Source organism: Choloepus didactylus, chromosome 4 (genome assembly GCF_015220235.1).
Source record: "Choloepus didactylus isolate mChoDid1 chromosome 4, mChoDid1.pri, whole genome shotgun sequence".
In the NCBI taxonomy this organism is placed as follows: Eukaryota; Metazoa; Chordata; class Mammalia; order Pilosa; family Megalonychidae; genus Choloepus; species Choloepus didactylus.
The window spans coordinates 41151913-41174660 of NC_051310.1; the positions used below are offsets into that span (position 1 = coordinate 41151913).

General features: G+C 41.2%; 1 protein-coding gene across 3 annotated transcripts in view; it reads right to left on the reverse strand.

Annotated features, from left to right (window-relative positions):
* SUSD6 (sushi domain containing 6) overlaps positions 1 to 22748 on the reverse strand; it is a 115997-nt gene that overhangs the window by 46828 nt on the left and 46421 nt on the right. For 2 of the 3 annotated variants that reach the window (XM_037832434.1, XM_037832435.1), the window contains exon 2: positions 7234 to 7441. In XM_037832434.1, the coding sequence (XP_037688362.1) occupies positions 7234 to 7357 (124 nt within the window). In that variant the 5' untranslated portion in view covers positions 7358 to 7441. Of the gene's footprint in view, positions 1 to 7233; positions 7442 to 12317; positions 12864 to 22748 lie in introns of those variants that run through there. The other variant, XM_037832436.1, reaches the window with a different exon arrangement.

Here is a 22748-nt window from a genome sequence, read left to right on the forward strand (position 1 = left end):
TCAGGACTGAAGACAGTGACAATAAACACACAGATCTTGCCCTCTCCCTAAGAGACATGTGTCTTCTACACGTGAAGAACTGATAGGTCCTTTGTATTTCAACAAGTGTCACTTGTTACTCAGAATAACAGAGGTTACAGAATTATTTTATAACCCTGCTTGTACTTGACCATCACTTCCTGAAATACATTTTCCCCTAGGTTGAAATGCCTAAAATCTTTTCATGAATTAAAAAAAAAAAAAAAAATAGGCAAGCTTTGCAAAGAAGAAATCTTGAAGAGAACCTATTTATCTTCCTTGCACCACTTCCCAGAATTCTGAATGATTAAACGACTGTACTTTAAAAGACCTGGCTACTGGCAAAGCTAACAGTCAGAGAAATTAAACAAGGGAAAAACCTCTAACTCTGGGAAAGAAAATGAATCTAGGCAGAAAGATGCTCTAGAAGAAACACTGTCAAATATGGCTAAGGAAGCTAGGAGGAGGCAAGAAGACTACCAAATGGAGAGAGTATAAGATATTTTTTAATTCTAGTGTTGTATTCTCACAGGTATGTTTTGGAATCTTTTAAAATATAAGCCTTCAATCACATTAATGTGCTGACAAAATGAGACTTGTCTTAAAAAGAGCAGATCCTTGGCATTCTCAAATTTAACATGTAAAGTTTCAAAAACGACTCAAAAGTGACTCCAAAAATTCCTAACCAAGCAGCTTTGAGGAAGCCCAGCTCTAAAATGCCAACAAAACAGCCCCACTGAAGAGAATGGTTTACTGTGAGATTTACCTAGCTGACCCCCAGTACCAACATTTCAGAGGGGCACTATTGTCTTTTCTACTTGTCTTCACTTACAAAATGCCAGCAGGTGGTATTTGAGAATTTAGGGATTTAACGATACCTCAAGAACTGCTACTACTCATGAACATCAGGGATCCAACCCTACCCAGCATGTATTGAATTGGATCAAACAGAATCCAAGAAGATATTGAAAAAATGAGTGCCTTCCAACCCTGCGTCTGTCTGCACTAATTAGCTGTGGCTTCATAAAAATCAGCAGCATAGACTATTATTAGTTGTTGCTACAATCTGATCTCCCAATCTGAGAGTTACTTCTTTGTATGACAGGCCATGTCCTAAGTACTTCAAGTATATTATCTTATTTAATCCTCACAACAATTTTATGAAGTAGGCACTACTATCATCTTCATTCTAGGGAAACACCAGAAGCAAGGTCAGGAAAGTTGTCAACGTGATACAGGTAGCAAGCAGTGGAAGTAGCATTCAAACCCAGACAATCTGACTCCAAAGTCAAAACTTTTAATCATGACTACACTTGTCTTAAAAAAAATAAAGGTGGGAGAGTTGGGGCATAATAATAGCTAGATATAATATTGAGCTGTTCTGGTGATATAAGTGGTTCCATGAAGCCACAGGTTGCTATTTTAAGGTGTGTATAAATTGAACCCTTTTCCACCTGTCAAGAGACAGTTATCTGAAGATATCCTAGGGACAATCCTTTTTTTAAAAAAAAAGTTGTATCACCCTAATCTTCAGTGAATTCAGATTTCTGTGCATTAGGTTGGCTTAACGTATGGTAGGTGAACAGGAGTGGGGTGAAGTCATCAGCCAGAGTACCTCTGATTCATATTGAACCACAGAAGGGAGCTGTCAAACATTGCTGTCCCTCTGAGCCTCAAAGCTAAATACCAGGGAGGCCAAGGTCACTCCTGATCTGGCCACAGTCCCAGCAGGCAGCCTTAGCAGCACAAGCCACATGGAATGGGAGGCTGCTCATACCTTCTGTAGGCTAATGCTCATGAGTGATGCAGAGCAAAGGAAGTTCCCAGCAGGGAAGAGGTGGTGAAAAAGAGTCTATCTTCTGGAAACATACCTAGAATAATTAAAGATTCTTAGAGTACTAATCCTAATTTTTTATTAGCTCCCTGTGTACCCCTGCAGCAGAAAGCACCGGGCAGGAAAGGAGGATAATCTCCTAGCTGGCAAGTTAGGTCAGGCAGGTGGATTTTGTATATAATGAGGGCTATAACCCAATCAAGACCAAGTTAGGGTATTCAGTTTGGTGGACTTCTGGTTTCTCTTGTTAGAAAGTTACTGTGCAAGGGTGGTACCATGTGTTTGCAATGTTTTAAACAAGGCACAACGATTAGTCTGCAGAGGGTAATTTCTCAATGTCTTTTCATGACACTAAGGTTCAACAAGCCCTATAATGACCCATCCAGCCTCCCACCACACACTGAGTCTTTTTATAGTTACAGGTAATTACACCATGGAGAGATTCCATCATTGTCGTCAGCAGGGTTTGCAGCTGACAGGAAGATACTCTGGGATGTTTTGGGAACTACATCCTCATTTAGCAAACAATTTGCTATGGTCTCTATTGTCCCTTTCCAAGAATAGAACCACCTTGGCAAACCTTGTGCCTAAACTGGGAACCAAACAACCAAAGGTTTTTGTAGATGAGACAGAAACCACCACAGAGGGAAACATGGTAACCCACGTGGAAAGAACACAGACAGGTGTCTTTCTTCCTCTGTCAGGCTAATCCTCTGAAGGCTGGTCTGAGTGCTCCAATAGGGAAGCACAAGAAGTGAGTCTCAGAGAAGCCTGCCATTCACCACAGTTAGTGTGGTTCCCAGCAAAGACCACAGGCAACAGAATCAAACTGACTGGGTATAAATCCCAGCTTCACTACCTACAACTGTCTGTTGTAGGCAAGTTACCTTGCCTCTCTGTCTCACTTTCAATGGTTACAAGACCACCTATCTCACAGGAGTTCTGAGGGCTTCAAATAGGATGACAACACAAGATCTGACATACTGATGATGTTCTGTATGTGTCAGTTTCCTGCCTGTTCTTTCCTCTCAGCTCAGGGTATATTACCTCTGACTCCAGGTGCCTTCAGAGATGGTGAGGTGAGCCAGGCGCACCTGCCCACTTCTCTGTGCCATAGCAATGTTGAAGAGCAAAGTCATGTCATCTCCCAAAGAGCCTGCTTTTCAATATTCTCCATCTTCAATGAAAACCAACTGCTTGACTTTTCCACTCTGTCACACAGAAATGCAAATGGCTGTTTTCTCTGCTATTCTAAAATTACTGTAGGTGCTTATATGATGTTTAACATGGCCTACAATTTAAGGGGGAAAAAATCAGAAACAAAATTCTGAGTTTGTTCAGCAACTAGGGTCAGGAAAGGGGGAGTATGAAAACTAAAAGCTTTTTACATTGCTCAGTAAGCCAGGTGGACTGAGATCATCAAACTATGCAAACATAAGCTTTCTGGAAGGTAAAGGGGATTCCGGAAGTAACTATTTCCTCAACTGGTCAAGTTTGACAACTCCTCTTAACTCCTTATCCCCAACCCAAACAATCACTGCATCTTCAATTTTGTTTTTTAAAGACAGCGAGGATATCACCTGCATAAAGTCTCTTACCCAGTATGACTCAACAGTAGAGCACATTCCAACTCTGTTATTATTTGGGAATTACATTGCACATTTTTATGCCAAGTGCCTTGCAATCATTTTTATTAGGCTACACAACACTGACCTCAACATTCTTAAGGATGTTGTTTCTGTTTTATAGGAGACACAAAGAGGTCAAATGATTTGCCTAAAGTCATACAGGCAAGATCACAGGTAAAGAGAAGGAGCTGTGAAACTTGGGAGATGCTGCTGTACATTTGGATCCTAATTCCTCACTGTAGCCCAAGAAGAAGAGCAAATTGAGTAGCACACGCATAGATTTTATTTTAAATTCTGCTGACACAACTAGTCTCCCACTTCCTGGTGTGACTATGTGTGAAGAATAAGAGGTGCTTCTTTTTGCCACTCCTAAAAAGGGAACTTTTCAATAATTCTCCCCAACTGTTTTGAAGGAATGACTGAGGGAAAGCTAGATCCAGTGCCTCACTAACATCTTCTCTGCTATAACTCCAATTCCCAAGCTGTACATAAGAGAAACCAGTGTGTAAAACTGAATCACAAGCATGACATACCTTCTTTAGTCCAGAACGCTCTAGTGTTTCTTCATACTTGATTTTTTACTTCTAAACCTGAGCGATCATATCCAAGACTTAGGGGGTGGCTGTGGTATTTATGACGAGAGAATATGCAGACAAATATCCCTCTTCCCCATCCCCAAATGCCCACTTAACTATGCTCAGCGGAATTCTCACAGTCATGAAAGTGCATATACACACAAGCAAATTCAGGGTAGACTACAGCCCATTAGGTAACAAGACTGAGTACTTTACAAGGCACCCCATTTTAAAACTAGGGAAAGCCTCTGCAATGTGTGTTTAGGAATAGGCACAGGAGTGCATATGAAACACAAGTCTTTCCTGAACTGAACTGCTTTTGCTCAACTTCAGCATATCTGAGTCTTGGTATCTAGGAAAACTTCCTTGGCACCCTGCTCATGGCAAGCATGGCCATACAGGTATGCTCTGGGTTTTAGGCCAAGGAGTGGATACCTTCCTCTCTCAGGAGCCACTCCAGAAAGGGGGAAAACATTGGCAGAACTTGGTGCACTGGATCTAAGTTATGGTGAAACCCCTTCCCCTGCCTGCACCCTGCTGTGACCAATTTTATGTTTTATGGGTAGCAGAAAAAACTTGGCAGGTGTGGGGGACAGGTAAGGAAGGATTTTTTGCAGATGGGGGAGAAGAAAAAAAACAACAGGGCCAATTTTCCCATCCTGGTCTAAGCCCACACTACAAACAGACATACATTTTTCCACATTGAGAATAAAAATCCCTTTATCCCGACAGCCTGAAACCACTGATCCTGTTAATTGATTTCAGACCTTGGTGGAAAGTTGGGAAGGTGTGGGTAGTTGGAAAAATGGGGTGGGGAATGGGAGGAAGCAGGGGTGGAGCCAAAATAAAGGAGGGTGGGGGTGGGTAGGATGGCTTAATGGAGCTAGAGAGTCTAAAGACATTTTAGACACTGCAGGCAGATGCTCTGCCACTAATACCATGGAGGAACAGCTGGGCCAGTTCCCCAGCGGAGTCCTGGAAGAGGCAGGAGGCAGCAGTGTGCCCGTCTGTGACAAGTCCTGGTCTTGCTCCCACCATTAGCTGGCCACAGACTCTGGGCAAGAATACAATCTCTAAAGTCCATTGTGGCTCTGACCAATCTGTTTTCCCTCTCTCTCCCTCCCTCCTTCTATGCTCTGACAGTCATTCCTTTCATGGACATACTTATTGAGTACTTTTTGTTTTGAGCTCTGCAGTGAGACAGGAGAGTAGGGGTGTCAAACCTTTCATGTAAAGGACCAAGTATTTAAAACCCTGAGTATTTTAGATTTTGCAGGCCACATGGTCTCTGTTACAACTACTCAATTCTTGCCACTGTAGCACATAAGCAGCCATATGCAATAGAATGAGTGTTGCTAAGTTCCAACAGAACTTTATTTAAGGACCCCAAAATTTGAATTTGATGTAATTTCATGTGGTCACAAAATATTATTATTTTAATTTTTTTCAGCTATTTAAAAATAAAAAAACTATTCTTATCTTGCAGGCCATACAAAAGCACACAGCAGGTAGGATTTGGGCTGGGGTCATAGCTTCCCAACCTCTACTCCTGAGATACAGTGGTGAACAAGACAGACAGCATCTGACACTGATTCTGGGACACTTCTGAAGACCTCCTCCACTTTGGAATGGCCTACACATGTAGGCACTACTTCATTTTGTTGCATATGGGTATAGTCAGACCTTCCTTCCTTTTGGAACCCCATATACTATGATGTCCACATTGTGGGGTCCCAACCATTAATGATCCCCCGAGTTGTGTCAGGGCTTCTTACAGCCAGGGACACCTTGGGCTTACAGGAAACATTTGGGTTAAGTGTCAGTATGGGGTGAAGGAGAGGCAGCTGGAAAGAAAATCTATGTGGGTATAGAGAAGGCTATGCTGGGAAAACAAACAAACAAACAAACAAACAAATAAAACTGTTTCTCCTAACAATTTAAGATGAAAAAAAGAAAAAAAAGACTAGATGAGATTGCACCATTTTCTGTTGTGTAGGTTAAGTGGGTGGTGGAAGTTGATAGAAAGGGAATGAAATAGACAGCACTGAGCTAAGGGGATGCTACAAGACCAATATACACCCCCACCCCTATTCCCCTTAAGACCCTGACTCTGAGATCCCCATCCATGGAACACTGTCCACAGAAACTGCCATATGCATGTTTCTAATGAAGTTTGGTAGGGGCACCACTACCGGTGCACTCATAGGTGATACTGGGGATTGCAGATACAGGGCATCTCCTGGCATATTACCCACATATGTCCTTTCTAAAAGGACACCAGGTCTAGAGGACCACATGAAGAGAAACTAGAAGTGCCTTTAGAGCACTGTTAAAGGCAGTAAGGACCACACAATCTCAAAAAGGCTCACTGCTGTACTTCTATCTCCTGCTAGGGCCCCTCTAGCTTACCATATTCACCAGAAAGTTCTTAGAATTATCAAAGTATAGACTGAGGGAACTGGATGTGACCTTAAGAATTATTCAGGTCAACTCTTCATTTGACAGATGGAGAAGAAGCCACAGAATGGTTAAATAGCTTGTCTGACATCATAAAGTTTGTAGTGTCAGTGACCAGGCCCTGCTTTCACTAAATTACAATACTTCACCCACGCACTCATTCTGAGAAAAAGCAAAGAAAGACAAGAAATTTTTTTTAAAAGCTAACAATTATTAAGTGCTTATTGTGTCATCTCATTCAATCTTCACAATTACCCTATGAGGTTGGTACTATTATTATCCCATTTTGTAGCTGAGGAAACCAAGGTTTAGAAAAGTAAAGAGACTTGTTTGAGGCCACAGAGTCAGCAAATAGTAAGACTGGGCTCTGAACATAGACAGTATGATTCTGTAGCCTGCAAACTTACTTTCACATCATGCTCTGAATCCTATACCTCCACACTGCCTAATGATGATTGCAGCTGGAGGGAGAGGGGTGATAATGTTATCACCAGCAGGCTCCCATACATCCCTCCACTGGCTGGCTTACTAGCCCTTTGGTGCCATGCCGTAGAGGACTGGCTCCCTGCTATACCACAGCACAAAAGCCCCCCACCTTTTGCTCTCCCTGCAGGAATGATTAGCAACTGCCTGCCAAAGAGAGAATCCATTATGCCAGCCTTAGGTAGAAACCTGGTATAAGTCTTTTCCCTGCCCACACAGAAGGCAGGTCAGGACTCACCTGAGGCAAGTCCGTCTCCAAGCAGGGTGCTAAGGATCACCAGCAGAAAGAACACTCCATGTCCCACGGAGGCCACGGCAAATGCTGAGGTGCTGCTCTTTGGTGCTATCCTGCCATGGCACATCTTTTATCCGTCCAAGTTTTTTTGAAAAGAAAAATGTAAAAGCCAGAAATAAAAATCCTAAAGTCAGCCAGGGAGTAGATTCACCTATAAAAAAACAAACAAAACAAAAAAAAAAGAACAAGGATATAAGTCAAGTGAAAAATTCAGCCAGAAGATAGGCAGAGGGAGGCACTTCGGTAAGGAAGCCATAATCATACACAAAGTTGAAAAAATTCTACCAATTGAATTTGTGCTGCTAGAAGAAGGGACAAGCTCATAAGCAGCTTTTCAGCTCCTCCCTGGGGAAATGCCAAGGCCTACAGCAAGCTGCCCTCCACGTCAGGAAGCCATACCCTTGCCATACAATAAGGAAGACAACCTCATCCCACCTGGTGATCTCAGGAGCAGCAGAGCTTTCAGAAACTGCCCCAGCTCTGCCTCATGGCCTTAGAGGCTCCAACAGTGAGCAAGAGGCAGCTGTTGACACAGAACTGCTACACCCAAGTCAGGCTTTGCCTTTGCCACTTAGACGCAGAATAAGCTCAACTAACCAAAAAGACAAAAAGAAAAAAAATAAAATAGAACACGTGTCTTCAAGGGAGAACTACACCACCTAGAGAAGGAATGCAGAAGAGGGAGCCAATCCCTGCCCCCCACCCCACACATCCCGCTAAACTGAAAGAGGCCAGACGAGCCCGAGGATCTGACTCCACAGCTGTGAATCTCAAAAATGGAATAATTAAGCAGGGCTCACCCTCATCCAACACACCTGGGCCCTGAGAGGTCACTCTATTGATTGTCCCAGACACTGATGGAGGGTGGAGGACAGGCTGTAATTGTTAATTAGCCCACATCCTTTCTAGTTCAGACAAACACAAGTATCTTTTAAAAATTCAGAGGTCAAAAATTTAAGGGTTTTTTTCCCAAATGCCTTCAGAGAAGCTGCTGGGTTATTGATACATTATGATGTGGGCCTATTCTATTTTAGTTAATTTATTTGATTTTATTTGCCAGTTACTCATTTATCCTAGTTTAAAGCAGATTTTCCAAATAAGATTACAATTCCTTTTTCTTTTTCAATTCCACACACAACCCTTCCCCATTAATAAAGTCTTATGTTCTCAGATAAGGAAGCCTGCCATCTACAACCGTAATAAAGGATGCCCCTGAGACTCTCCCAAAAATATTAACCAGGCCTGATTTTAATCCGTGCCTGAAGCCTTGTTTCCCTCCTAAAGAGAGTTATGGCAAACAGCAACATGAGCTGCCCCCACTGAAAGGAAGAGCAACTTTGAAGGTCTTCAATAAGCCTTAGCCAGGGCTGAAGACAGAGCTAGCCATTAGTGTCTTCCCTTATTATTCTAATAGTTATGACTGCAGCAGTCTTCTGTCCCCAGCTTCTACCCAGCCTCCCACTTGAACCTTTAAAGCTACAGAACAGGGATGGTTCATGGAAAGGTCTGGTGGTGGGGTCTGTGAGCAGTGATCAGAAACAGTACACAAAGATGTGTGTATGTAAACGTGTGTATATTTACGTGGCTAGGAACGGTAGAGCCAGAATGCCTGGATTCACATCTGTTTCCTCCATTATGATCTTGTTGCCACGTTACATAACCTTGCTAAGCCTCAGTTCCTCTTCCATAAAATGGGACCTGACAAAGCACTTGGCACAGTGCCTGGCACTAAGTCCTTGGTAAACACTGGCTGTTGCTGCTGCTGTAATTATTAATAAGACCTGAGCTGGCAGAACCCTTAGCGATCCTCAATCCCCACATCTCATGTGATAGATGCCAGAACCGAGGTCCAAAGAGGTTAAAGAACATATCCAGGACCACCAGCTGGTTAGTAACAGGATTGACAAGGGGTTCTCTGGTGCTGACATTTTAGACGCAGCCACACCACGTAATCCTATCAGGCAGTCATCACCCCTTCAAGACAACAATGAGTGGATCTTCAGAATGACAACTACTTGTACCACAGCATGGCACGTGCATAACAAATATTTAGGTAGTGACTGGATGAGGCCAGAACAGGGTGGTGCTTAGGTGCTGTGTGCACCAGATGAGAAGATTCCTAGAAGAGTGATGCTAAGCTGAGTCCTAAAGGATATGTCTAGAGAAAACAAGGAAAAGGAGGTAACAAATGTGTGTGGCTCAGAGCAATGGGAGCTGAGGACTCTGCAGATGTGGCTGCAGATGAAGCTAGAGGCAAAGGGCTAGGCTGAGTTGTTTAAATTTTAACCTGAAAACTGCATGAAGTCTTCAAGAATTACGAACAGGGATGTTACATGACCAAATTCATTTGGAAGATCACCTTGCAGGGATTTGAGAGGATATGGGGGAGAAAGGAAGGAGAGTTTATGATGGCCAAGTAGTACTAAAGAATCTTAAATTCATTATTTTATAATCAATGTAGAGCTCTTTGGAGGGCAAATGGAAGTACGTATTAAAAATGTATATATACACATACTCTCTGGTCCACCATTTCTACTTCTGGAATCTATCCTTGGAAATGACATGTATTCAATAATATATATGCAAGGATATTCACTACATTATCTATAAATGGCAAAAGACTGGCATAACCTAAAAGTTCATCAAAAGGGGACTGGTTAAATAAGTTTAAAAAAAATTCACCCATACAACAGAATCCTATGCAATAGGTTTAAAAGAATAAGACAGCTCAATTTGTACTAATATAGAATGACTTTCACAACTATTAAGTATATACCTAAATTTTTGTGTTTTTCTTTGTTTTTAAAGGCTATATACACACACACACAGACACAATATGTACCAAACATCTCTGGAATGATGCGTAACAAATTGGTAGCAAGATTGCCTTCAGGAAGGAATAGAGTCAGGGAAAGAGGACAACTCATCCATCATTATATGTATTTTCTTGTAATTTCCTTGAGTTCTGTACCTTGTGCATGCATTATCTATTCAAACATATAGAAAAAAATTAATGTATCAAGGCCTTCCCTGTAGACTGCCTGACTATCCTCCCTCAACAAACTAACATTGAAATAAATTTCAAGAATCTGATTGCTCCTCTGCCAGTAATTACAGTCACTTTCAGGGCTCAGGACAAGGGTCATCTTGAGGAATTCTTTTCTAACACTTCGCAGTAACACCACCCCAAGCAGAACTAACCCCCGTCTGATCCCCAAAGTGTGTAGGGCACCTTGCTATTACTGCGCCTATCACAAGTTATTACATCAATTTGTTTATCTGTCTCGCCCTACTAGGCTGACAGTTTCTTGAAGGCAGGAACTGTGAATCTTCAACAGCAAGCACAGGGAATAAATGTTTGCCAAACTCAGGAATACTTTGGGAGGAGAAGACATACACATATAAGCTCCTGATTTCCTTTTTGTTTGCTGGTTTTTTTTTTGTTTTTTGTTTTTTGTTTTTAAGAAATAGCTGGCTCTGCCCTTACTGCTTAAGCAACTATCTAGGATAAGGGGCCAAGAAGACCTAACCAAGTGCAGAACAGACAGGATGATAAAAATGCAGACTCTGTGAAGAAAATGAAAAGATGAATGGAGGTTAGTCAACATAGTATTTACATGCAAGGCTGGGCCAAGAGTTACTGCTTCAGAAATAATACAGAGGAAAATAACTGCCCCAACCCCAATGCATCACCCAGAATGGGAGAACCCAGATATTTTAGAGACAGGGTCATACTTTCAATCTAATAATTTTAACAAAAGACTTGCTTTGAACACAGATTTAAAAGACACACACACACAAACTGTCCTTGAATTGTGGTTTTAGCATACCAAGTGAAAAGAAAAAAGCTTCAGAACAAATCAAACTAGGTATTCATTATCCCTAGAAAAAACACAGAGGCTAAAACCAAAGGAAAAAAAAAAAAAAAAAAAGCTGTTTCACTTCAGTATTCCTTTGGTATATGTTAGCGACCACTTCCCCTAATTAATATATATATATGCACGATTAAAGAGGAACCTGGAACCAAGCCTCATTCACTCATCCTCACAAGGAATAGAACATCTAAAATTAGAAGTGAGAAGAGACAAGAGGGCCTGGGGTTATGCATTAGTCCCACCTATACCACCAACCAGCTGGCCTGTCATGAAGGCTCTCTGGGTTTCCCTTTCCACAACTGAAAAAAGGCTCTACAGTTTCTCTCAGCCACAGAATTCTCAACAGCTTCCAAGCTTCTTTTTGTATAACCCATTTCTTCCTCTAGCAGCCAGCTCCCCCTCCAAAACATGGGGGAGAAGTCATGGATAATCTGCATTCACCTTTCTAATTTTCTTTCTTGGCACTGGTGTTGCTGACCACCAACAGTATATGGTAACATGAGGCTCCAGGAGCTAGATTGTCAGCCCCTCAAGGACAGGGTTTGATCCTTCGAGCCTCTATGAATCCAGAATTTCAAATGCTGGGTGACTCTGCTCTGCTGAATGCAATGTCATGGACACTCATTTCCTGCCCAGCATGATCTTCCAAGGAGGAAGAACACTGCACTCAAGCCATCGCTCTGATCTTGAGGAAGCCAGTTACCTCAACTCTGTCCTTGTTTCCTCATCAGTAAAATGGGGGTGTTGTTTGTTTTGTCTACCTCAGTAGGCTCTGGTAAGGCTCAAAGAGACAAACTTAGAAGGAAATGCTCTGCAAACTAGAAAGACCCAGGGCTTTCTATTTACAGTCTTCTTACAGAAGCCAAGCAGAGGGCGATCTCAGAAATTGTTCATAAAAATGACAATGACAAGCAAGGCAGGTTTCTGATATAAGGACAGCCTGCAACACAAGCCCAAAATGCACATGGTTTGCTTGCTTGTTGATAGCAAAGTTGCTTCCCAAGAGCATCTAACCCAAGAGCCTACTAAGATTAAAGGTACCCCAGGAATCACCTTCAAAAATGGCTCATGGTCTGGAAAGGCAGCAGCAACAGGTGGAGCCAGCCATGAAACAGCCAGGGTAGTCAGCTCACACCGTGCTTTGGAGCCTACCTGCAGAGAATATCACAGTCCTGTTGGAGGTTCAGGGTGTGTGACACTCTTCTGAGCTCTCTTCTGTGGAGGCAAAAGGGTCCTGGCTCAGCCGAGTTTGGCTCCCAGGTGCTGGGTAGTTTCTCTACAGCTCTGTGAAATCAGCTTCAGTTTATATGTAATTTTCAGGACGAATTATTTCCTAAACCATGGCTCATCTGTTCATTAGTGTAGAGAGGGAAGTAGATAAATAAAACCAACAGAAAGAGGTGGTAGGATAGAGTCTAGAACAAGAGACTTTACTCCTCTGATCAACCATCTTCACCAATGCTGATGCTAACACGTGATTAAGGAGGAGAGAGAAACTGGAGGACAAAGGACAGTTCAAGAAGTGTGAAAAGAACTCAACTAGCTAATTATATTTCAGAGTATAACAATAAGAAGTCCCCACACTTTGAAGTCCAAAGATCCCAAAAAGGACATGATAAAAGAAGTGACTAACAGACCAAAACTAACAAGGTCCTCCCTTACCTCTCCCTTTCTTCCCTTCAATTTCTCCCCTTTACTCCACTTACCCTGAAATAGCCATGCTGCAGAATCAAGAGATATCTAACCATTTTTTGCATCTTAATGCCTCCCACTCCCCAAGAAAAGACTTGTAGATGCCTTCAGTTTTTTTCTCTGTGAATTAATAACTCCTTCCAAGCCTGCTAACCTCTGTATTCTCCTTTCCTTTGTGCCATTAACATCTGAGTGCTTCAACAGCATAAACAATTTTTTTTAATTGGACTTTGAGATCCTTGAAGGCCAGGATGTTACCTTATCTACTTCCTTTTAATCTCCAGCTCCTAACCCACAAGAACAAATGTCAAAATCTAGTTAAAATTTCACCTCCTCTAAGTCATCAAAATAACTCTCAGCTTTTCTCTTAAGCTGCTCCTAAGTCACTTAGAGGCCTTTTTTTTTTTTAATTGCTTTGATATTCTTGGAGAAATACATCCTTGTCTTGCTCCCCAAGAACTGTGAGAATCACACTTTCTCTCTACATTATTCCTCAGGCTTCAAGCAACAAGAACACCAGCAGACACATTACCATGCCATTTCTAAGCCTTCTCTTTAACAGTTTCCAACATCGATTTCCTAGGACCTAATAGCATGATGACCTGCAGCATGGACTGGAATGCAAGAAACAGTGCTAACCCCTAGCTCCACTACTAAACAGTGGTTTGGGTTCCAGCAAGTTAATTCTTCCTGATTTTCAGGGGTGGGTCTGGATGATTCCCAAAGGTCCTTTCAGTTCTAAAGAATCTGGAATGTCTTCTAGGGAATAGGAGCGGCACAGAAGTATTTCCTCTGAAAATACAAGGCAACAAAAGTTCTGACTGGGAGGAAGAAATGTTAAATCTAGCCTCTTTGTTCTGCATGAGCAATCCTTTCCCCTACATCTTCCACGACCTATCCTAGCATCTCTCTCACACACTCTCTCTCTGCATTGCAGCAAACTCAGGAGACTTCACTTTCCTATTTAGTGCTTAATCAATCAATCAACACATTTGTAGAGCCATCCATACACAGTGTTCCCAAAGGGCTTTCCAAAAATAACAAATGTCTAACAAAAAACCCAGCATCCACACACACAAGATACTGCAGAAGAACTATGGGGGCCCAGAGAAAAAGGGAGAAAATGTGAGGAAGAGAAGGGCAGAAGAGGAGAACAAAACAAAAGAGATTCAAAACAAAAGAGAAGAAAAGAGAAAGGAGGCAGAATGTCTATGAACAGGACCTGCCTCAGGCTATAAATTTCAGATCCTGAAGGTAGGAAACCACCACTCACTCATCCCAGCTTCACCAATGACTGATGGGCTGACCCAGAACAAGTCATTTTACCTCCTTATGCCCATTTCCTCATCAGTAAAATGAAACAGTTTGTGCTGGTTTTGAACGTATTATGTCCCCCAGAAAAAGCCATATTCTTTGATGCAATCTTGTGGGGCAGACGTTTTAGTGCTGATTAGACTGGAATCCTTTGAGTGTTTCCATGGAAATGTGACCCACCCAACTGTAGGTGATAACTCTGATGAGATAACTTCCATGGAGGCATGGCCCCGCCCATTCAGCATGGGCCTTGATTACTGAAGCAGTATATAAGCTCAGACAGAGGGAGCGAGCTTGCCACAGCCAAGAGGGACACTTTGAAGAATGTACAGAAGCTGAGAGAGTAGATGCAGATGAGAGACAGTTTGAAGATGGCCGTTGAAAGCAGACTTTTGCTCCGGAGAAGCTAAGAGAGGACAAACACCCCACGAGCAACCGAGAGTGACATTTTTGAGGAACTGCAGCCTAGAGAGGAACGTCCTGGGAGAAAGCCATTTTGAAACCAGAACTTTGGAGCAGACGCCACCCACGTGCCTTCCCAGCTAACAGAGGTTTTCCGAACAACATTGGCCATCCTCCAGTGAAGGTACCCTATTGCTGATGTGTTACCTTGGACACTTTACGGCCTTAAGACTGTAACTGTGTAACCAAATAAACCCCCTTTTATAAAAGCCAATCTATTTCCAGTGTTTTGCATTCCTGCAGCATTAGCAACCTAGAACACAGTTCAACTAAATATCACTCAGGGAGGCTAAGACTGTGGATTGATTCTGGCAGATTGGACCAGAATCCTTGGTCTGCTTGGATATTAGTTGGGTGATGCAGGGCAAGTTATTTATCCACACTGAACCTCAGTTTCCATCTGTAAACTCAATAAACAATACCTACCTCAGTGGGTTGTTACGGGGTGAAAATGAGGCAAACATGAAGGGCCTAGAACAGTGTCTGAAACAGAGTAGACACTCAAATTAGTGTTGGCAAAGGCCCCTTCCTGCTCTAACAGGAAGTGCCAAAGGACACCTAATTTGGAAACATACTCCCTGAGACTAGGCTCAAAACACAAAGCTATCTATTCAAACACACACAAATATACAAACAAAAAACAAAACACTCTACAAAGTTAATTTAGACATAAAAACAGCCAACAGGTTAAACAAGTGAATCTCCAAGGTTCTGTCCCATTAAGTTCTAAAAATATATTTCTTGAGGTACTTAGCACTTCCCTCCCTTAAAAATTCAAATAACTATGTTTGTTATTATACAGAAGTAGTATTATTACCTGGGGCAATCCTGAGAGTTTTATAGCCTGAATATATTGTAGGGAAAGATGAGGGTAGGGAGCTTACATGTGTTCATTCCCCATATTCATCACCTCGTTAAATAGTTGGTATTACCCCCATTTTATAGATAAATGAGATTCAAAGAGCCTAGAAAAAGAACTTTGCTCACACTGATTTCCTTTTGAAAAGGGTTCCTTGCTCTTTTGTTTTCCAAATACAAAGTCAACCTTAGTTCTGCCTCTCCTGGGAAGACCCCTCATCAATTCAGCTCATAGGCATGTAAACTTCCAAAACCACAGCACCACTGCCTGACCACGAATGGGAATCATATCTCTTGCCAAGACCCCACTCACAGTTATGTAACTTTTGTATGCTGCATTTCTTTCATTTCATTAGGTAGTCAATTCCTACAGTGCATGGACCACCAGCTCTGCTTTACTCTGTCTCCCAAAGCGCTTGACAAAAACTTTGTTGACTGAAGGAGAAAAAAAGATAAACCCAGAAGACATAATTTATGTAGAAAATACAAGACATCAAAGTAGCTGCAGATATGAAATCATGAAGAGAGAGAAAGGGTACAAATTCTGAAGTTTTGGCCAGGTAGCAAAACAGATGCTTGGCAGAAGCAGCTGTAATTGCTTCCTAGACCCCAGAGATACATCCTATGTGTCATCACACTCCTCTACTCTAGTTCTCACCAGAGCTGAGTAAAGCAGGCTTCAATACCCACTTGGGAAATAAAGCTCAGGAAGCCAATTTGTTAAATCTGACATCTTAGGACTCTGTTTCCAGTTTCTATATTGCAATTCAGCAAATATTTGCTGTCTTCACAGAGATGAAGTGGGGCATAGTTCTTACTCTCAAGGATTCAGTTTATGTGAGAGGAATAATATGTGTTTATTACAATATCAAATTGAGACTAGAACCCAATAAAAAGGTAAGAAAAGTGGTATGGGAACACAGATGAGATAGGAACAAAGACTTCTGGCTGGGAGTAGGAGAAAGAAAAAGCTTTAAACTGGACTTTGAAGATCATGCAAACATTTAGGGAGGTCTCAGGACAGTGTTGCAAGCACAGTGTTACTTACAAAGAAAGATAAAGAAATAGAAGAACAATTCACCAAACAGATGGCACACAGAAGAGAGGAGTGGTAATTTTGTCTGCCAAGACCCACTGAATGCTGTTTTCTGGTTAAAAAAAAAATAGTAAAAAGAAGAAAGAAAGAAAGAAAAAAAAGAAACCTAACAATAAGTAAATCTAACAAGAAAGAAATCTGTCTATATATCTTCATTCAAGGGATGTTTAGGAGCTAAATTTTGATTTTCAAAGTACTCATAACTGTGCAAGAAACACCTCCTCCACGTCAAAAATAGCAAACCCAAGAGAACTGGCTGATGCAGTTATGTTTACTTTTTACCATCTCTGTGGATTGCTTTACAAAGATCCCCAAGTGGGATGGTATAAACAGGTCTGTGTCACTTCCTGATTCTCAGTTCTCAGGACTTCTGCTGCATCCCCAGTCAGTCTGGGAAGGCTGCCTATTTAAAAATAAACTTTAGAAATTCACCAAAAACCCCAAACCCTAAACCACCCTTCCCTCTACCTCATTCAGTTTCACTGAAATTAAAAGGAGTAGAGAAAAAATAAGATGAAAATGTCCTCAGATATGGGTCCTCAGATTAAAACAAAACAAATATACTCACTGAGTTCAAGGTCAGGAGATTTGGATTCTACTGCCCCTAACTAGAAAACCTGACCTTGAGCAAGCAAGATACTTCATCTTTATGTAATAGCTGCCTCAGCATACACTTAACCCGATGCACTACTGCACTGTGGTTAAGTGCAAAGGGCTTTGGAGAAAGCTTCGGTTCAAATTCCAAATGCAACCGTTACGAGCTTCTTTATTCTTGGGCAATTTTATCCAATCTTTTTGGACCTCAGTTTCCTTATCTATAAAATGTTACTACTAATACCTGCCTCATTGGGCTAATACAAGTATGAAATGAGAAAATGCATATAAAGCATATAAGTGCCTGACAGTGAGTCGCCAAAAATGGTAGTTATAATCATCACTGTATCATTATTAATATCATCATCATCATCTGGAAATGTAAAGGTTGGGCTAGATGATCTCCATTTAAAGCATTTCTCTGGCTCCAAGATCCAATGATTCTTTTATTGTCTTTCTTTCTTTTTCAGGTGGCTAGACAGTGAGAGAGGAATATAAACTTGGCAAAGCATGGCAGTTACAAACACTTTCTTAGCCTTTAGGTTACAAAAACTGGGATACAATTAGGAAATCTACCAGTGAGTAAAATGGGGCATATCATTCTTCCCAGTGGAAAAGTCTTGCCTATTTCTTGCATTAAACCCATAACATGTGGCAAGATCACTCAGAACACATTGCCTAAGAGCACCAAAGACAGGCACCTGCCCGTGCCAGCACAATCTGACCTTACCTTTAACTGTATAAACAACTTTCCCAGGTCCTTAGAGCCACCCAAAAGATAGTACAGTGGCCAATCCACTCATTTTTAGCAACTAATTCTAATAACAATTAATCCTTCCACAAAGCATCCTTATTTAAGTAGGAGTCTCTTCCTTGATATAAATTGAATGTGGCCTAATATCAAATACCCTTCTCAAAAGTTAGAGCATACCAAGGATGTTCAGCTTTAGGCCAACATGCTGAACTATAATTAAATTCAGATGAAATAAACATTTTCTTTCACTCACTCATTCTTTCTTCCTTTCTTCCTTTCAGTATCTGTGATGTCCCAAATGCTGCAGAAGATGCCTAAAACTAACAAGATGGGTAAGTGAGAGCAATAAAGGATGACAACTAAGTTTCTGGCCTAAGTATCTGAGTGGATGGTAGAAGCTACCACAGAAAGAGAAAAAGAACACAGGTGAACAAGCACATTTTGGTGAGGAATGTAATAAATTTAGTTGAGATTATTTCTGGATGTGTTAGGTTGGAAGTACCTGAAAGACATCCAGATATAAAGGTCTAGCAAAGAAATGAGAAATGAGTCAAACACTGCTGAGTTAGGGATATTGCCCTGGAGTTATCAGCTGTGAGTGACAGTTGAAACCATGCAAAATAGGTAAGACCACCTAAAGAGGACTGAGTAAGAAAACAGACAGAATCCCAAGGAGAACACCAACTTTTAAAGTGCACATCGAGGAAGGAAAGCTCATGAAAGACACTCCAAAAAGTACAAGCAAAACCAAGAGTCTATATATCACAGACATCAAGGGAGGGGCAGACAGACTCAAGGAGGATGTAAGGGAGAGAGGGAGATTCAGCAAAGATATAGTAAAACGACTTAAAAATGCCTATTGGATCTGGCCAGTAGATCACTGGTGACCTCAACAAGAACAGTTTCATTAGAGCGGTAAGGGCAGGAGTCAGATCATAATGACTTTAAACATGAATTTATAGTGAGAAAGTGGACACTATATATAAATATATAAATATATATATATATATATAAAGGCAAAACTATAACAGAGGGAAGGATTTGGAAAAGATGGGAAAAGAAAGACTGGATGGTGAGTAGAGGGATTTTTATCTATAAATCGTACTTTATCAGTGAACCCAATGATTTCAGTTAAGGCTTCCTGAATTGTCCAAAATAGCTTGGAGACCCCCTTGGAATCTCTCTCTGAATTGATGCTAGCACACTATGGTTAGCAAAAGCTGGGGAGAAGCAGGAGAAGGGCATTAAAGAGTTATGTGCTTCCTTAGTAGTCAACAACAAAAAAGCCTCTCCACACCATCATCTCCTTCCCCAAGACCGCTACCTCTGTTGTAGGATTCACGAGTGGGAAGAAAACAGTCACACTACAGGCAGGGGCAGAGAAGTGGCCTTCCCCAGTGATGTTTTAGGTCTCTCAAACCTTAAGGTCTAAGTTTCCAGTTTCTGCCATATCCCTCCTTCCTACTCAAATGTCAGCTGAGCATTTTGCTCTTAGGTTCAGGTTCAGGATTTTAGGATGTTTTTCACCTCCATCTAATATAGCTTAACAGCCCCCAATGAGGTGTGCACTTAAGCCAAACAAGACACCATCTTCTAGCTTCAAATGTCTCTCCATCCTGTGCAAGGTCCAAGAAGGCTCCTAAATTTATAGCCAAAACTTGCCTTTTCCTGTCCTCTTCCTCACAAATTACCCAAATTTCCTGTAAACTGTCAAGGTTGGACTACAAGGCCTTACACAAAAATAAAAAGCAGGAATTTGCCCACTGTTCTTTCCCCTTTGATCAGTCCTATGCACCTCTCCCTACCTATGTCCTTACATTATCTTCTAACTGTACGAAGTCCCTCCACCAAGGCCTGCACTCTCCAGTCTAGCCCCAATCTAGTTCCCTAAAGCAGGAAACTAGAAGAAAAGAACTTGATTGAATACACTCACATCAAGGGATAGTTCCTTAAATCTCTAAAAAGAGACTCCAAAAGTAAGCTCAAATTAGTGAAAATTCAGCCAGAGAACCAAATGAAGAAATTCATAAAGCCCAGGTAACACACTGGAATATGTTAACAGGGATTATGATAAACACAGAGCAGACAAGATGGAAACATCAAAATTAACAAGGAAATCTGATATTTCCTTCCAGACAGGGCTACTAGACTAATTCCTATTATGTATCTTTCCTAAGGAATTCAATGACTTCATTCAATACATTTACTGGGCACCTACGTCTACCAGGCTCCATGAGAAGTACAAAGAGGAACAAACTATGAGCCCTTAAAGAGTTTACAGCCTACCAGAGGAGATGAGACACATACACAAATAATTACAATGTGAGGTAGAAAGTGAAATGACACGGGAGATATACAGCTAAAGTAACAAGATAAAACAGGGAGATAAACTGGACCCCAGAAGAGGGAAGTAAAACAGATAGGGTAAATGTGATCCAGTAGACAGCATGAGTTTCAGAGTCATACAAAAGGAGGTTCATATCCTGACCCCTCCTCTTGCTTCTCACAGGGTTGGGTGTGCTGTTTTACTGCCGTGAGTCTGTTTTGTCCCATATAAAATTGAGGTAACAATACCTACTTCATAAGATTGTGAAGAATAGATGATTCATTCATTTTGAAGAGTTTAATAAAGTATCTGGCACAGAGTAAGCCCTTGATAAATAATAGTAATTATTAAGAGTGAATAGCTATCGATCCTCAGTCTTTGAGAACTGTAAAGTTCAGGTGAGATGGAGGGGCCCACTGCACATAGAGACTAAATGTCCCTCCCTTCACAGGGCTGTCTGGGCCTAACTCATGCATAGGCTGACAGCTGAGCACCTGCTGTTTGCTGGTTGATTGTGACTAGCTGATGAAACTGGATGCCCAGGCTTAATGGGATGATGCTCAGGACATCCTGGAAGAAGGCTCAAAATGTGTACATATACACATTCATGCCAGCAAAACACCTGGAAGCACACATGTAGTCTTCTGTTAGAAAGCGCAGCAGTAAAATACAGGTGAAGTTACAGATTATACCATGTACAGCTTGATACTGGGCCATGCTATTCTTTTGGACATCGTAGGTATTCAATAAATGATTGGAAAATTGACATGATCTGAACTTGGTTGAATTCTCAATAACATTTGTCTAAATGGATTCATTTTTCAACAAGTGAATGAACACAGGTGAAAAGCAACATCTAAGGTTAAAAACTAGCCTGAGGTGATGGTCTGCTCTAGCCATGATGGAATAACAGAGAGTAGATTTGTCCTCCTTCCTTAAACAACTAGAAAACCAGATAGAATATACAAAACAAATGGTCTTCAGACACTGGACAACAGACAGCACAGGATAATGATCCCTGAGAGTAGGGAAAGAAATCCTATGTGAACCCTGCTAGTGCCCCAGCTCACTGTCTAGAGTTTCCAAGCTGCAGGGTAGGGAGGCGGGACCTGACCAGAGTTTGGCACTCTTACTGTGTTGAAGAGACAGAGTTGGGAATTTAGAGAGGCCAATGTAACTAGAATTTGCAGGGAAAAGTAACTGAAGGGAGGGAGCTGCAAAGAGAAGAAGCTCCAGAGATCTGCAGAGGCATCCTCTTGAGTTTCTGGCTGAGCACTGATCTGTAATCTATGTAAGGAAATTCCCAAGGCTGGAGAAAGGACCACAGGAAAGAAGTAGGCACACAACCCCCAGAGCTCAAACAGAGCCAGATATAGTTCATGTTCCCACTAGCCAGATTAGAAAAATCTCCTAATCCACAAGGCATCGGATAGAATCTTCAGAAGTGTTTTGCCTCAGTGGCAGAACCAACCATCTTAGTCCTTGACTAAAGCCTCCTCTAGATCCACCCTAACAAAGGTGAAAAGCAAATCTTGAAAATTCAGAGTCAAAAATTAGAATAAAAGTCACAAGGGACAGGGGTGGGAGTGGGAAATGAGGCATTAGTCCTTAATTGGTAAAGTTTCTGTTTAGAGTGATGGAAAAGTTGTGGTGATGGGTGTTGGTGATGGTAGCACAACATTGTGAATATAATTAATACCACTGAATCATATACTTGAAAGTGGTTAAAATGAGACATGTTATGTTGTATATATGCTACCACAATAAATGTTTTTAACCTAAAAAAAAAAAAAAAAAGAAAGAAAGAAAAAACCAAACCAACTCCAACTAATTAACTTGCTTGAGAACAAAGTTCAAAACCATTTAAAGGAACATTAAAAAAAAAAAACAAAAAACAATTCTAGCACCCAGCAATGTAAAACTCACTATGTCTGCCTTCCAATAAAAATTAACAGGAATGCAAAAAGGAGAAAAATATGACCCATAACTAGGAGAATAATCAAACAACAGAAACAGACCCAGTAGACAAGGATGCTAAAATCACTATTATAATTATACTCCATGCATTCAAGAGAGTAGAGGAATGCATAAGTACAATGAGGAGAGAAACAAAAGATATAAAGAAGACCCATCAGAACTTCTACAGGAAAAAATACAAATACCTGAAATGAAAAAATTCAGATGGGAATTAACAGATTAGACATTACAGAAGAAAAAAATATAGTGAACTTCCAAACACAACAATAGAAACTATCCAAAATGAAATACACAGAGAAAAAAAGACTAAAAAATAATGAACAGAGTATCAGTGAGCTATGGGCCAATACCAGACAATCTAAAATACGTATAATTGAAGACCGAGGGTTTGAAAAAAAGGGAGGGGGAGGCACAGAAAGAATATTTTAAGAAGTAATGGCCAAAAAGTTCCCAAACTTCATGAAAACTATAAACCTACAGTTTCAAGAAGCTCATCGATCCCAAGCAGAA